Source organism: Phyllostomus hastatus, unplaced genomic scaffold (assembly GCF_019186645.2).
Source record: "Phyllostomus hastatus isolate PE091 unplaced genomic scaffold, TTU_PhHast_1.1 phas_contig_159, whole genome shotgun sequence".
In the NCBI taxonomy this organism is placed as follows: domain Eukaryota; kingdom Metazoa; phylum Chordata; class Mammalia; order Chiroptera; family Phyllostomidae; genus Phyllostomus; species Phyllostomus hastatus.
In genome coordinates, this window is record NW_025333640.1 from 16365611 (window position 1) to 16380316 (window position 14706).

Consider the following 14706-nt stretch of genomic DNA (forward strand, 5'->3'; position numbering starts at 1 on the left):
ATCAGTCTAGTTAACGGCAACGTCGTGCATTAAGATACCACCCTCCGCCCCATCCCCACGACCCCACAGACGCTTTCTATAAACGAGTCCTTGCACCTGCACAAAGCGAGGACTCAAGTTCACGGGCTTTGTCTTAAAAGAACAAAGATCCGCCCAGCGGCTCTCTGGCTGTTCCGGAATAAGGAATGCGCTTCGGGAACCCCCGCAGCCCGCGGCGCTGCGCCCCCAAGCGGCCCACCCCGGCTGCAAGGCGCCCGCCCCAGTCCTTCGGGCCCCTTTAAGCGCCGCGTGCGCCTCCGCCCCCACCTCCCGCGTGCCACGAGCGCGGGGCCGCCCGATCCGGGCCGCGCCTCCCGCCGGGGTTACGTGAGCCCGGGGCGGGCAACCGCCAGGCCAATGGCCGCTGCCGGGGTGGCCGCGCTCCTCCCGCGCCGCTGCCGCCGCGGAGGGGCTGCGGGCTCCTCCCGCAGGAGATAACTGTCAGCGTGCGAGGCGGCGGCGGCGCGCCAGCTCCTTCCTGGGACCGGCTGCCGGCGGCCCCGGCCCCGAGCAGAGTTCCTAAGCTGCAGCGGCCCCGCGCTCCCGCAAGGCTGGGCGGCCGCGCCGCCGCCACCGCCGCGATGGCCTCGCCGCCGCGGCCGCCGCCCCCGGCCGCGCGTTGAGCCGCCGGCCCCCTGAGTGCCAGCCGCCGGCCCGCCGGAGCCGCAGCGGCGGTGGCAGCATCATGGCCCCGACCCTGCTCCAGAAGCTCTTCAGCAAAAAGGGCAGCGGCGGCAGCTCCGCGTCGGCGTCCTCCCAGGGCAGGGCTCCCAAGGAAGGACCCGCCTTTAGGTGAGGGGGCTCCGGGGGCGAGGCTGGCGCGGGACTGGAGTTGGCGGCGGTGCCCGCCGGGGGCGGGAGGAGAAGGGGAGTGGGCCGCCGGGGACGTCGCTGCCCGTCGCCGGCGCGGGGTTTCGGGCTCGTCCTCTGAGGGTGGTCTGGAGACCTCTGTGCCCGGGAGGGTTCCTCCCTCACTCTCGCTCGCTCTCCCTTTCCCCACTCTCCGGGGTCCCTTCCTACTTCCAGAGTTGTTCCTTGGGGTTCCCGGGCGCGCTCTGGCTTGGCCGTGGAGGTGGGGGACTGGCTGGGAATTGGGGTGAACCCCTTCCCAGCAGAGCCGTCTGGGAGCCTCTGCGGACGCTGCAAAGCTGTGAGCTGTCATTTTGAGGGCAGCGCCAACCCATTGTGTGCGTGACAGTGTTTCGAAGTTGCGAAGGAGCAACAGTCACGAGAAAGGCACCTTCCTTCTCTCTCACCGCACATGGCAAGCTCGCAGACAGATGAATGAAAGTATGTAATTTCAACATCATTGGGAAGGTTGATGCCGCATGATGTGGGGACAGGGGGAGTAAAATGCTTTTATGAAATGGCCGAGATTTCAGTTTAACAAACCTGTTTCATCTAGTTGGTATATACGACCTTTGAGCACACACCTTTGCATAGTGATAGCGAGCTTCCATGGAGCCTTGAACCTCTGAAATGAGTTATGTTGATTTCTTGTTTATTTCTCTGACAGCGCTGTGAGGTCGGTACTATTACAATTCCCTTTGCAGATGAGGAAACTTAAAGTCACAGAGAATTTACAACAGTTTGCCCAAGATGCACAGCTGTATGTGGGAGAGCCTGCATTTTGACCCAAGCAGTGTGACCACAGAATCCAGTCTTTAAAATGTCTTTGCTCTTATGCTTTCAAGGGCTAACTTTTAAAAGATGCACTTAAGTTGGGAAGTTTATTTACTTACCTTCAACAGTCCTCCCCCTGCCCCAGCAATTTTTTTATTGCGCATCTACTTCCACCTTGCAACACTCTGCTAGGTGCTTTTTGGCCAAAATGTCTTGCAGAAGCAGTTCATTAAATAAGTGTAGTCCCAGTGTAATAAACCTTTTAAAAGTTTCAGGTGTTTGAGTAAATTTTGTATGGTTTTATACTCTAGATTTTGCTTTTCTTGAATTCCATTCATTTAAAACACACTGCCCCTTGCTGCATTTATATGAACATTTTGCATTTGTGGGGTGGGTGTGGGTATGTGGTGTTGCTTGGAAGGTAAATTGTAAGGACTGGAAACTGCCTTAGTGAAATTCTCAAATTTCTTTTAGGCTAACTGAATCCTTATAATTTGAGTAGGGAATTCTATTTCTTCCACTGCTTTGAGTAGTAGTGATGCTGTGTTCCTTCTCAGAATGGTAGAATTACTTGAGACCCAGGGTGTGTAATTTCTTCTCTTCCCTTTTAGCAACCCAGACTCCATCAAGGGAACAAAGCCTGCAGAGAAAAGGGCATGTGTGTTACAGGTGTCTTTACTTTGGCAGCCATTTGTCAGGGGCATTTGAAGCCATTTCAGTGCTAGTGGAGAGAATTGAGTGACATTGTCATTGTTTCCTGTGCTCTCTGCCCAGTTGCCCACCATCATTTCCTCCATCCACAAGTGTGAGTGTATTTTGAACAAAAAAAAAAAATGTGGCTTTATTTAGGGCCTGGCCATATTAGGGAAATTGATTCCCACTTGGTGGGAACATTATCAGTGTAGTGTTTCTGACTTTCCATTGGTGTCTGATGAAGAACACAAAATTGTGTCAAGGACTTTTTTTTTTTAAATTGACCTGATTAGGCTTTTCTACAAGTTTTTGAGGTAAACGTCTTTGGGAGAGTTGGAGATCTCAGTTGAACATCTCACTTGATGACAGTCCTGCAGCACTGTCCCTGCTAGGGGTCATGTGAAGCAGCAGACGTCAGTCAAGACCCAGCGAGATGAGGACAGATCACACAGAGCACCCAAGCGAGTCTTCCTCCTGCCCTCTTTACCTGACTTAACTCTTAGATGCTGTGCAGTGCTCTGGGGAAAAGCCTCCAGGAAAATTTCCCTTTTTTGCCCTACAAAATAATGACATTGTGCTTCGTTTTATCCAGGTTTAACCAGGTAGGAGCTGGCATGTGCTTTTTGGAGAAGGGGATGCCTCATAGAGCACATTAGCTGCTCTTGGGAGCCCACTTTCTAGTCAAATAGATTTTGAGAAATTAAGATAAGATCCTTAGGTTAAAAATCCACTATTCTTAATGTGAATTTGAATGTGTATTTTTCAGTGCATTTAAATACGGTATGTAACTTGCAGATCATGAGAATGAAAGTTCCTCTGAAGATTCAGGCAGATGTCCTGGGCAGTTTCGTGGCATATATTGGTATATATTTTTATGAAAAACCTAAGTAAAAATAGGATATATATATATTTGTTTTAGAGTTTGTGAGAGCCTTTTATATATTTTTGTTTCTGTAATGGACTGGGAGTAGCTATTTTAAACTTTTCTCCCCAACTCTGAAGTTCTGTCCTTCATCAGGTTTTGCCCTGGATGTCACTCTGCTCACTCTCATGCACTTCCAGTCACTTCCCTGGGTTTCTTACTGTTCTCTAATTCCTCCATTTCTCACATACTGTGGATGATTAGAGAGGAAATTTGTTGTCCAATATAAGCAGCTTATAATCACACATCATTTTCATATCTTCATGTTTTCTAGCATTCCATTTAAAAAGAGAATCATCAAAGTCAAGATTTCCTCCTTAAGTGTATTTCTTTCAGGATCTTGACAAGAAGCTCTTTTCACAGCTTTGAGGAAAGATACTACTAGGCAAACAAAAGAAATAAAAAGGGATTGAATTTACATGTTTGGGAGTAGTTAGGAACACTATATGATGATGGAGCTTGTGAATTGTAAGCTCTATTTAAAGTTATAAAATTGCACTGTGGTCTTGATATTTGAGAGAATTTTCTATTTGCTGGTCTTCAGCATGCTTTCACTTTTAATTAAGTGACACATAAATATATATTTGAATAACCCTTTGTTCCAGAAGGATAAATGAGAACAAAAAGAGATTATTTGCCTAGTGGCTCAAGTCAGAAGTAGAATTGGGTTATTGGTCACTTTCGATTTAAGTAGGAATTTTTAAAAGCCAAGATATGCTCGGTGACCTGTATGCCTGGTTCAAATTTGAAGTTTTATCTTAAATTTTTAAAAAATGTCCCTGGTGAATTGGTGGACTAGTTTCCACCTAAAATGCATATGCCACGGGGGGAGGGGTGGAAAAGATTATGGGTTATCATATATTTTATTCTGGACAAGTTAGATGGAGTGAGTGAGCATATATGTCACCTGGGTATGAGGAGTAAATAAAAAGCATTTCAGCTGCTTGGTAGCTGGCTGTGTAAATGCTAGAAAGTGTAGACTCCACTTCTCCCCTCCCATCCTGAATGGCCTAGTTAGTGCTAATCCACATTCTGTTAGAAGGACTTTAAGTAATCTGTTACCAGGTTAGTATAAATATAATTTAATCCACTTATCACCATTATCAGATAGCATCTGATGCTCACATGCTTGTGGTTTTTTGTGCACTACCTGTACAATTCAAGGTAAGACACCCTCGGTCCTGCCTGTTGGAGTTTGCAGTCTAAAAGATGACACGGTATACACCAAGATGAGTAAACAGCAAATAACACATTGGAAACTATAACCAGAAGATAATTCAAACACTGATAAAGAGTGAATCTTCACATTATGTGCAGCGTTAAGAACTCACTGCACTCATACTTGGTATGACCGAGGGCGGAGCTGTGACTTACTCTTCCCTCCCACAGAGGGATGTTGCACAGAAGCTCTTCCTCTCCTGCCCTTCCATTGCCAGTTCATTTCCACTGTACTCCTATTTCTAATGCCTATGACAAAACACATAAATTGTTTTGATTTCTTCTTACTACTTTCTGAATGTCTTCCTGGGTGTTTCCTTGGCTGCAGTTCCTGATTTATTGGCACACTCATTACATTGTATCTCCTTGTCCTAAAACATGCCATACACGATGGGGGGTTATTAGAGATTTTTGGCAGAAGGAAAGAAGGCACTAACTGTTCCATCTAATGCAGGGGGTGCTGTTTAAAAGCACCTGGGAGACAAATTGAGACCATTGATTTAATCCTACTTCACGCACCATGTGAGACCCAAGTCTCTTCATTTCTCTGGTCCTCATTTGTAAAGTGACAGCAGCAGTGGTATGTCATAGAGTTGTGGTGAGGAGGTAATAGAATGAGTTTGGAAATCTTTCGAAAAGAGTAAAAGGCAGTACAAAATGACGTAAGTATTACCAAGAGCCTTTTTTAAAGTCATGGAGTTCAGTATTATCCATATTGATCCTTTACTAAAATCATTTTTCAGAATGATTCAATCTAAAGGACAACAGATTATATACAGTTGCATTATATATATGTATCTCTTTTCTTCTATAAATGGGAGACTTGAGATAGAACCTAGGTGGCGTGTTTTGTATGTATGTATGTATGTATTTATTTTGCCTTGATGTTGCCAGTGATAAAACAGAGGCCGGAAGTTTTCAGTGGAGTGTTAAAGACACTCATAGGCAGTAACTTAAGACCTCGATGGAGGTGACTGGGTTTTCAGAAATATTTTTAGACTCCCGTGTATTCATTTTTCAGAATTATTTGCAAGTTTTTTATCAAGAATAACATTTTATTTAGCCAAATGAGGAAGTTTGTTAAACAAAATGATAGAGCCACACAATGGATGATACTCTGCAGCAGCCAAATCATTATTTATATATATTCACATGTACACACACATATGTGCACATATACATGTATATGTGTGTATATATGCACACATGGAAATGTGTTCTCGATAGAAACAGTAAAAACAAAATGTAAACTTATATGGATAGTATTTAAAAATAGTAGTGTAATTTGATTTTGCACATGTGGACGAGGGTTAGAAACACTTTACACCCCGATATTAACAGTAGTTGTCAAGGGGCAGGTGAAAATTTTATTTTACTCTTTTGTGTGTTTTTTTCCTAGTATTTTGGATTTTTCTCTAATAAATTTATGTTACTTTTGTGACTTAAATTGTTTTGAATGTTAAGTAGGTCTTTGGGGTATTTTACACTATGAAAAAGGGAGTGATGAAAACGTGTGAGAAAACATTTGAATAAAAACTCGTAGTAGAGGTTTTCCTCTTTGTTAAAATAACTGGTAGTTCCTGTTATTAAAACTAATATGCTGTGAATTTTAATCTGCTTAAAACCTAAGTTTTAAGCAGAGGTTTCTACTTCGCAACCTCAGGAGGCCAGTTTAATTGGTAATGCTGTTAATTGTAGGCAGTGCCCACGTGCAAAATCTTTACCAGTCAGGCAGGGTCCCTGCCGCCCCTGAGCCTTGGAGCCCAGTTCCCCTACACCCGTCTCAGGTTGGTGGTCAAGAGAGACCTAATTAATATTTATTTGAAACATGTTTATAAAAAAGTGGCACAACTTTTTACATTTTGGGAATATTCAGGTAAGTTAAGGGGCCTGGCTTGGCTCAGATGTATTTAAAGCTAAAACATGCATTGTAACTTTAAGTTTTAAATTGATCACGTTACACATTGTTATTTGCCTTAGTAGGTGGTCTTGAGAGATGCTCTGATCAGGTGGTCTTTTAATGCAAGTGTAGATCTAAAGAGAGTATTGGTTTTGGTTGTGGCCTTACGTTGTGTTTCTCGTGGTTTGTTTGTGAGGCCAGTTTAAGGAAACCACTTTGCTATTGTGTTTCCCTGGCAAAGGAAGTTGTAAAAGATTGTCCTTGCTACTCATGAAGTGCTTTGGCTGCCAGCATGAGCTCCTGGTGGGCGCATCGGATCTGGGAGCTGGTCCTGTGCTTGCTTCTCCAGCCACTGTTTTTCTTGGTGTGGGCGAAAAGGAACAAATGTTTTATCCTGATTGTACAAGTCCCTTGCCTAGTGTGAATTGTTAAGCCTGCATTGTGAGATCATGTCCTTGACTGTACAAGTCAGTCTTTCCCTTTGCGTAGAGGAGTGCTGAAATGGTGAGTTTCTACTTCGCAAGCGGTCTTTATCTCAGGTTTGTGAAAAATGATTATTATGTAAAAGAGGAAAACAGGATGGACTTTTCCAGTTAAGTGGGCATGAAATAGTGATTTCCCTCAGCTCCACCCGGTCTGTAAATGGAACATCCATGACTCACTCCTCAGGGCCACACAGGCACTTTTGTGAGCAGCGCCTGAATGGGAGGGTGGGATGGGGATGGAAGGAGGGGGCTGGCATCCCACTTGTGTTCAGCCAGAGTCTGTCCAGCTGCCTTTATAATGGACTTCTGAAACGGACAATGTGCCTTCTCACACATCATCTACATATTTTTTTTAATTGCTCTTTCTGTTTGTGCCAAAATAATACAACATATTAAGTGCAGTAAATGCAGCCATTAATACCATAATGCTGTGGATAAGTGTTGTATAGCACAGTGCTCTTTCTCTTACATGAGATTTTACTGTTGGCATGAGTCTGGATCCCTGTCAGAGTCCACTGTCTTTAACAGCATGCCTTTGATTTCTATATATATTTAGAATATTTTTCTAGTTACTTGTCTCTGAATCTTGCTTAATTTGTAGATTGTGCTCTAGGATATGTGGCCAGCATAGTGTTATAAAGAGATAACAGGTACTGCTTTATGAAGATGATTTTATGACCACACCTAAGACTTTTTAATCATAAATAAGCACATTTCTATATTTGATAGTCCACATCTTTCAGTAAATGATCATTGGTGTTTGATTACCCATGGATGTCTACTCGAAAGTGACTACCGAATCATGGAGAATGTCTAAGTGAGAGTGGCCGTTGGGGCAGCAGAAATTCATTCCCCAAAAGCCGAGGGAGATGGAATGAGAACCTACATATCTGATGGGGCCCTCGGTCTAGTTCCCAGCAAAGACAGTTGCATGTTGGAAGTTAATAATTTAATTAAGCACATATGTCAACAGCCTTAACTCTGTGTGTTTATGATAGAAATATTTCTCTACGAAATTCATAGTACACTTATTTGAATGTACCATACCTTATATTGTGTGTATAGATATTAGCAGAAATTAAACATGTACATGAATTTACTTGGCAATTTAACACTACCTAAAAAATAAACTTACTTTTGAAGTGTCTGCTTTTCCTTGATTTAGGTATATTGAAGACCCTGTAATCCTCAGTGCAGCATCACCAAGATTTAATGGTCAAACAGTTATTGTTTACTTTTATTTATTTGGGGCCTGCTCTGACCGAAAGATGTGTGTGCCTCTGTTTTCATATTTTATTCACAATATATTTCCACAGAACACATTGACATTTACTTTGACAGTTTTACAAACAGAAAACTAGAATTTGCTTACAAGTGCACATATATCAATTAAACAGAGTTGAGTGGATTTTTGCATTTCATTGCATACATTCTATTAACTAAACTATTCATTTAGTTGCCATGGCAACTCTGTTTCCTCACAACTTGAGCACAAGTTGGATGTTAACTGGCACATTCCTCAAGAGATGAAACAGGTGTTGATTTAAGATGTGTTAGGAAGAAGCAACAGAATCAATAGTCTGATCACTTCTGCCTTTAACACCTTATAAATACTTCAGACCGCCAACTCTCTCTCCCAGGTGTACTGAGGCACTTGGATATTTTCTTTTTTTCTACCTGACAGTTGAAAACTTAGAGGTGATGGGAAAAATTCAGTCTTTTTGCTGTCATTTAGCTCTTAATTAACCATCCTCATTTACTTAAGATCTTTTGTAAAATATGATTGAGACATAGTAACAATATTTTAAAAATATTGCCTCTTTAAAGCATACATTTGAAAGATATTGAAAGAAACAAGAAAATCACATGTTATGGTTAGAGTACCTCATGGGAGTTCTTCTAAATCCCAGCCCTGCCTTTGTGTCTGTAGTGCTTAATGCAGTGCCTGGCAGGAAGTTGTATTTAATAAAATACCTGCCGAATGAATGAATATGAGTTTTGCAAGCTGATGACCCTTAGAGATTCTCTGGTATTTCAGAGTCTGATCTCTTGAAAAATTAATGTTTTTTAGTTAGGGAACTGCCTTTCTTGATGTTTCTGGCATGCTTTGTGACAGTTTTTACAGGAATCTATCAAAAGTCTTTCCATTAATACCAATGAATTGTTTTTCTGGTATCAAATTCAGAGGATAAGGGACCTGCCCGCCACCTCAAAAACAAAAACAATGAAAGTGATCCAGTTTAAAAGTCCCACAGCTACTGAAAAAAGTAAATAAATAATCTGCAAACCTCTAAATTATTAGCTGTGTGATTAATATAAAACTCTGTTTTATACTTTTCAGATTTATTTGAATTTTTGTGTGGCTTGGTAAAATGGAAATACATTTCAGAATGCAATTAGCCAGTTGGTTCTTTCAAATTTGAAATACAGCACACCTAATTACAAAAACAGTGTTGCTATTGTGAACTGCAGAGACTGTCTGCATGTTACATGAAGGGGTGCTTTAGACAAGGACAGAATCATCTCTGCTTTCTATGTGTAATTTTTTCATTTGCAGAAACAATTTAAAGTGGGTTTGTAAATCCGACATGTTCTTTGAGAAGAGTACAGCCCAGACTGTAACGTGCCATTCATGATGTTCTACCCTGTGTGAGGGAGGAACTTTGAGTAAACATTTTCCCTGAGCATATCAGGCAATGACTATTTGCTTTAGAATGGTACATTGAATAAGTTAGTTGCTAGGGCAGAAGGAGGCAGCAGGAACTACTGTCTCTGTCCAAAAGGAGAAGAAGGACCCTTGGTCCTTGCAGAAGACGCTTGGTTGTTTCCGAGTGTGCAGAGCACCATGTGACCCTAGGAACCTGTGGGATACTACTGTATGTGGCTGAGTGCCATGTGTTCCTGAAAAATTGTTTACAAATTAAATGATTATTTTATTTTGTTCAACATTATTTTTACATGTACCTGATAAGAAATCAAACAATATAAAATGATATACATTGAAATATGTCTCATTTCATACTCCTAATCTCTCTCCCAAAGGCTACCATTATTATATTCGTTTCTTTTATATCCTTCCAGAAATATTCTGTGCAAATACAAGGAAAAATTCTCTTTCATTCACACAAAATGTTGGTTGCTGTACACACTTTAGCATTTCTCTAATAGTTGCCCAGTATTCCGATGAATAAATGCATGTATAATTCTTCAGCCTCATGGTTCTCAAGTCTCTCTGGACATTAAAGTCACCTGGAGAGATTTTAAATGCCCACACTACTCTCTCAGAGGTCCTGGTTTAATTGGTCTGGGTTGGGGCTTACATGTCTGTCTTTAAGAACCCCTCCCCATGGGTTTATGAAGCCCTCCTATGCACAGCCAAGTGCACTAATTTTAACCAGGCCCCGTTGGTGGATATTTAGATTGTTTTTAGGCTTTTTTGTTAGAGATGGTGAACTTCCTGATCAGAAGATACTTATGGATAAGCTCAAGTGTATTTCCAGGATAAGGGCCCAGGATGGAGTTTCTGCCCAGGTGCTCTCTGGAGACGGGCCTGTTTTTCCTTCTGCCAGCAGCGGAGCGGCTGTTTAGTGGAGGTGACCTAAAGGACCCTAAGGAAACAATGCTGGTGGGGGGGTGGTGAAACTCAGACCCAGTGTGCTCTTGGTAGTTCTTGCAAAAACTCTTTTGCAATTCAGTGTGGCTGTTCTACGTAGACACAAAAATGTTGGTACTTTATTTTACCCCAGTGATTTAAAAGAAAAATTCCTCTGCATGAACAAGTTAAAAAAAGCAAAAAAACCTTTTGTGCATAGAGATGTTCTTTAGACATTATCAATGTAATGATAAAAATCTAAAAAGAATCATGATAGTTGTCTAACCAAAGGAAAGTGGCCAATTGTGATGTTAGCTTTACTGGATATTGTATGATTATTAAATGATTATGAGTATTGAATTAATATAATCAAATTACATATTTAACACAATATTAACTATATAATTAAATTTTAATATACTTAAGTATTACATTAAGTATATGTAGTTATCAATATAGTATAATTAACACATCAGTATTTAATATAATGTTAATATAATCAAATGCTTGATATGTTAAGTGAAAGAAACCAAAAGCAATTAGCATGTACAAGATGAATATATTAGCAAAATAATGTAAACACGTAACCAAGGACTATAAAGGAAAACAAAAATACAATAGTTAATGTGATACAGTAATGAACTGTGGGTAAATGTCCTTTAAAAATTCTTTTATTATAAAATTGTGTGGGAAAAAATAAAATTAGGAGAAAAATTGTTTTATAATGAAGATAGCCATTTATGGTTTTAAAGATGTCTTTTCATGAAATATTGTAAACCTTGTTAATTAACAGACATGTTACAGAATATCTGTGTAAATGGCTTCTCTTGATTAAGATGCCTATAAATAGCTACTTCTCAAGAATGTCAAAGGAGATGCCTATAATATCTGTAGAAGATAAAACCATCTGTTCTGTGCTGGGTGCCATGCTGAGCTGCTTTTATTTACTCCTCTCACTCATGTCTCACACGTGTCCTTTGAGGGTCGTTATTAGCTAACTTATGGACTACAAATTTATAATAATTCACAGATGAAAAGTTGAGACTTGCTGGAGATTATTGAGCGGTTAACTAGTGATGCTGGGAAGGAATTAAACCCAAGTCGATGAGCTCTTTCCTAATATGTGACCTGTAGGTTAATATATTTGAAGTTCCTAAGACATAAGATTCTATGGAGTTTTTAAGGAAATATGAAACCCAAGTATTATTTATAAGGAGCTTCCCACTGTGTACACACAATAGGTGTTAAGTTTAAGAATGGAATTGATAATACAGAACAGTAGTTCAGAACCAGATTTCTAAAGTCAGATTAAGGTGAAGAGAAGGAGTGAGGGCTTTTTAGTCTGGCTGGTTAGGGAAGGCTTCACTGAGGAGACCAGGGCTGATGGGGTGGAGTTCAGAGAGATGAGGGTCATGAAGACTTTTTACCTTGGAGGTGTTCCTGGGTTAGTGAATGGACCAGTTCTTTGAAATAAGAATGACCCTGTGAGGCAAGATCCACTGGGACCAGACTGTACAGGGCCTTCCGAGCATTATTAATTTTTAACTGTTGAATTGAGGTGACCCCAAAGAGTAGATGGGTTGTCCTCAATCTGCACTTTGAGGGTAATAGAGTAGGGACTTTGTTATGGATTTGCGTACCTGATATCACACCCGGCTCCTGCCCTTTAAATGTAGGACCCATTATCCTTGCTGGTTTTTTTTAAGCTGTAAAAGAGATATAAAATTGCTTTTCTCATAGATTGCTCTGAAGACTAGAGATAATACATGCTAATCAAACCTATTGCACGGCCTTTGGCACCTATTATGCATTCTATAAATGGTGGCTCTTTTTACTTTCAGAGCCCTAAGTATTATTTGTCTCTCCCTCCAGCTCCTTCAGATACTTTCCTGTGATAATTGTATCTCAGAGTGTAGGGAAATGGCACGTGGCTTGTCTTTATCAAAAGGTGAAGTTCCCTCTCTGAAGGCCTTGGGGAGCCACTGTACTTTCCAGTAGTGGACTGGTGAAGCAGCTTGCTCAGCACAGGTACCTTAACTTAAATTTTGGTGCTGGGATCCAAGTAAGTGCAGTGTTACTACTTAGGGTATCAGTAAGCAGAACCTGTGTTCCTTAGTTTTCCTTCTGTTTCCAATCCCAGACATCTCTTATCTCCAGAGGGGGAAAAATAAAAATTTATACAATAGAAACATCCTGCCTCTATCTTTAGGGTTTCCTTCCTAGCCTGTGGCAAAATTCATGCTTGGTAAACCTATCAGATCTCTCTCTCAAAGTAAACACTTTGTTTAGAGAAGGTTTAGATTTACAGTGAAACTGAGAGGCAAGTGCAGAGATGTCTCATATACCCCTACCCCCAAACATGCATAGCCTCCCCCATTCATTATCAAGATAACTCACCAGAATGGCATACTGTTGACCAAAGATGAACCTGTACTGACACAATCACACAAAGTCCATAGTTTAGCTTAGGGTTCATTCTTGGTGTGATATGTTCCATGAGTTTGAACAAATGTATAATAATGTATATGTATCATTATAATACCATACAGAGTATTTTTACTGTCCTAAAAATCCTCTGTGCTCTGCCTATTCATTCTCACCTTCCACCCCCAGAATCTCTTTTTCTATTTCAGGAGCTACTTTTTTTCTAAGTAGTTTCCTGACAGGTCTGCTTCTCGTATTGGTATTGATTAATTTCTCAAGCATTTGTGAAGAGTCAGTTGTGGCTGTATCCTAAAATTCCAGACTTATGCCAAGGTGAGAAGTTTGTGTTTGAAGACTGATTAATTCAGTTTAGTCATGATAGATTTTTTTCAACAGAAAAGGTGGGGGCGGGGGTGTGTGTGGCGTGGCTGGAAAGAGAAAGGCATTTGTCTCAGAAGCTAGGAAAAGGGAAAGCTTCCCATTGTCCAGTAATCTTATCTTGCTGAAGTGCTAAGTGCTGCCCCTAATTGCGTGGGGGTGCTAGTTTAGATAATGTACCAAGGGAAGTATGCAACCTCTGCTTGCTCCAAATAAAGCTGTTTTTTTAAAAAGGCAGTGCAGTGTAGTTCCATGAGGTGCAAACCTCCACTTTAATTTGTTCATCACTTTGTCTTCCTTCTTTCAATCTTCCCTTAAAATCTAGGTTGCACTGGACTTTGCTCTTACAGCTGACTACTGTGCCGCACCGCTTTTTATTTCAGCCAGTATTGAGTTTTATAGCTTGGACCGTTAAAGTCAATATTGTGTTTAACACAGCGGTAGCAGCGTGAGTTGTTTTGAGATTGCCTTGACCCTGCTAGCATGTTAAGTAGCTGTTTAAGAGGAAGGTTCTTTTCAGAATTATGTTAAAATTAGCACCTGATTGTCAGAATTGTTGTGGTCCAATAAGCAGATCATAGTAGGTAACTTCCCTGGGGTTAATGTATTGCTAATAATGTGTTAGACCTGTGCTCTCTCCGTTTATGTTAGAAACCTTTATGTGCAAAAAAAGCCCTGGGCCTTAGTACTCCAGAGATATTTTTAGTGGAGGAGTTATCCTCAAGGAAAAACTAACAGAGTCTCTCTTCTCCTTCAAAACAAATCTCAAAGTATTTCTAATTTGAGCCGTAATTGCTCAAAGTAATCAGTTACCTCTTCTCTGTTGAGAGGACTTCTCTTTTATTCCCACCCTACAAATATTCGGTCTGGGGGACATTGAGGGACTCTGCCCCAGGCCCTGGGGCAAGCAGGCTTCGTATTTTTCCCCTCCCTCCCTCCCTTCTCAGTAAAGGTCCATCAGCTTAGTTCCTGTGTGGCTTTACGGGGGCAGAGAAGGAGGTCATTTGACCTATCCTGGTTTAGGTTCTGGGTGGCCTAAAACCCTCACAGCTGGAATTCTCCATCTGTTCCCATCCAGTTCAGAGCCTGGCCCAGTCTAACTTACGAGGATTGGAGGCTGAGATTTGGCATCAAAGCTGAGCAAGTAGTCAAGGGTTTATATATCTTCCATTGCTTGCTCTGAATGCCGTTTCCTTGGGGACCGAACTGGTATGCGTGGAGGAATGTACATGAGGCAAATTTCAAAAGAAAAACTAGACAGGATGTGAAAGTGAACAAGAGGGAATTATTAACAAAAAGGATAAATAATTCTGAAAAAGTAGTAATGTATAAAATAACTTAAAGATTTTGAACCTGAGTGACCTAGGAGAATTGTAGCATAATTAGTAGAAATAACACAGTTATGAGGAGAATGTCTTTTTAAAAGGGAATA

The 14706-nt window shown here is 41.2% G+C and overlaps 1 protein-coding gene across 2 annotated transcripts in view; it reads left to right on the forward strand.

The window, feature by feature from the left end:
- The first annotated feature begins 442 nt into the window (after positions 1-442).
- FNIP2 (folliculin interacting protein 2) overlaps positions 443-14706 on the forward strand; it is a 121288-nt gene continuing 107024 nt past the window's right edge. Inside the window, exon 1 of one of the 2 annotated variants that reach the window (XM_045831002.1) lies at positions 443-831. In XM_045831002.1, coding sequence (XP_045686958.1) covers positions 725-831 — 107 coding nt within the window. In that variant the 5' untranslated portion in view covers positions 443-724. The remainder of the gene's footprint in view (positions 832-14706) is intronic. The other variant, XM_045831005.1, reaches the window with a different exon arrangement.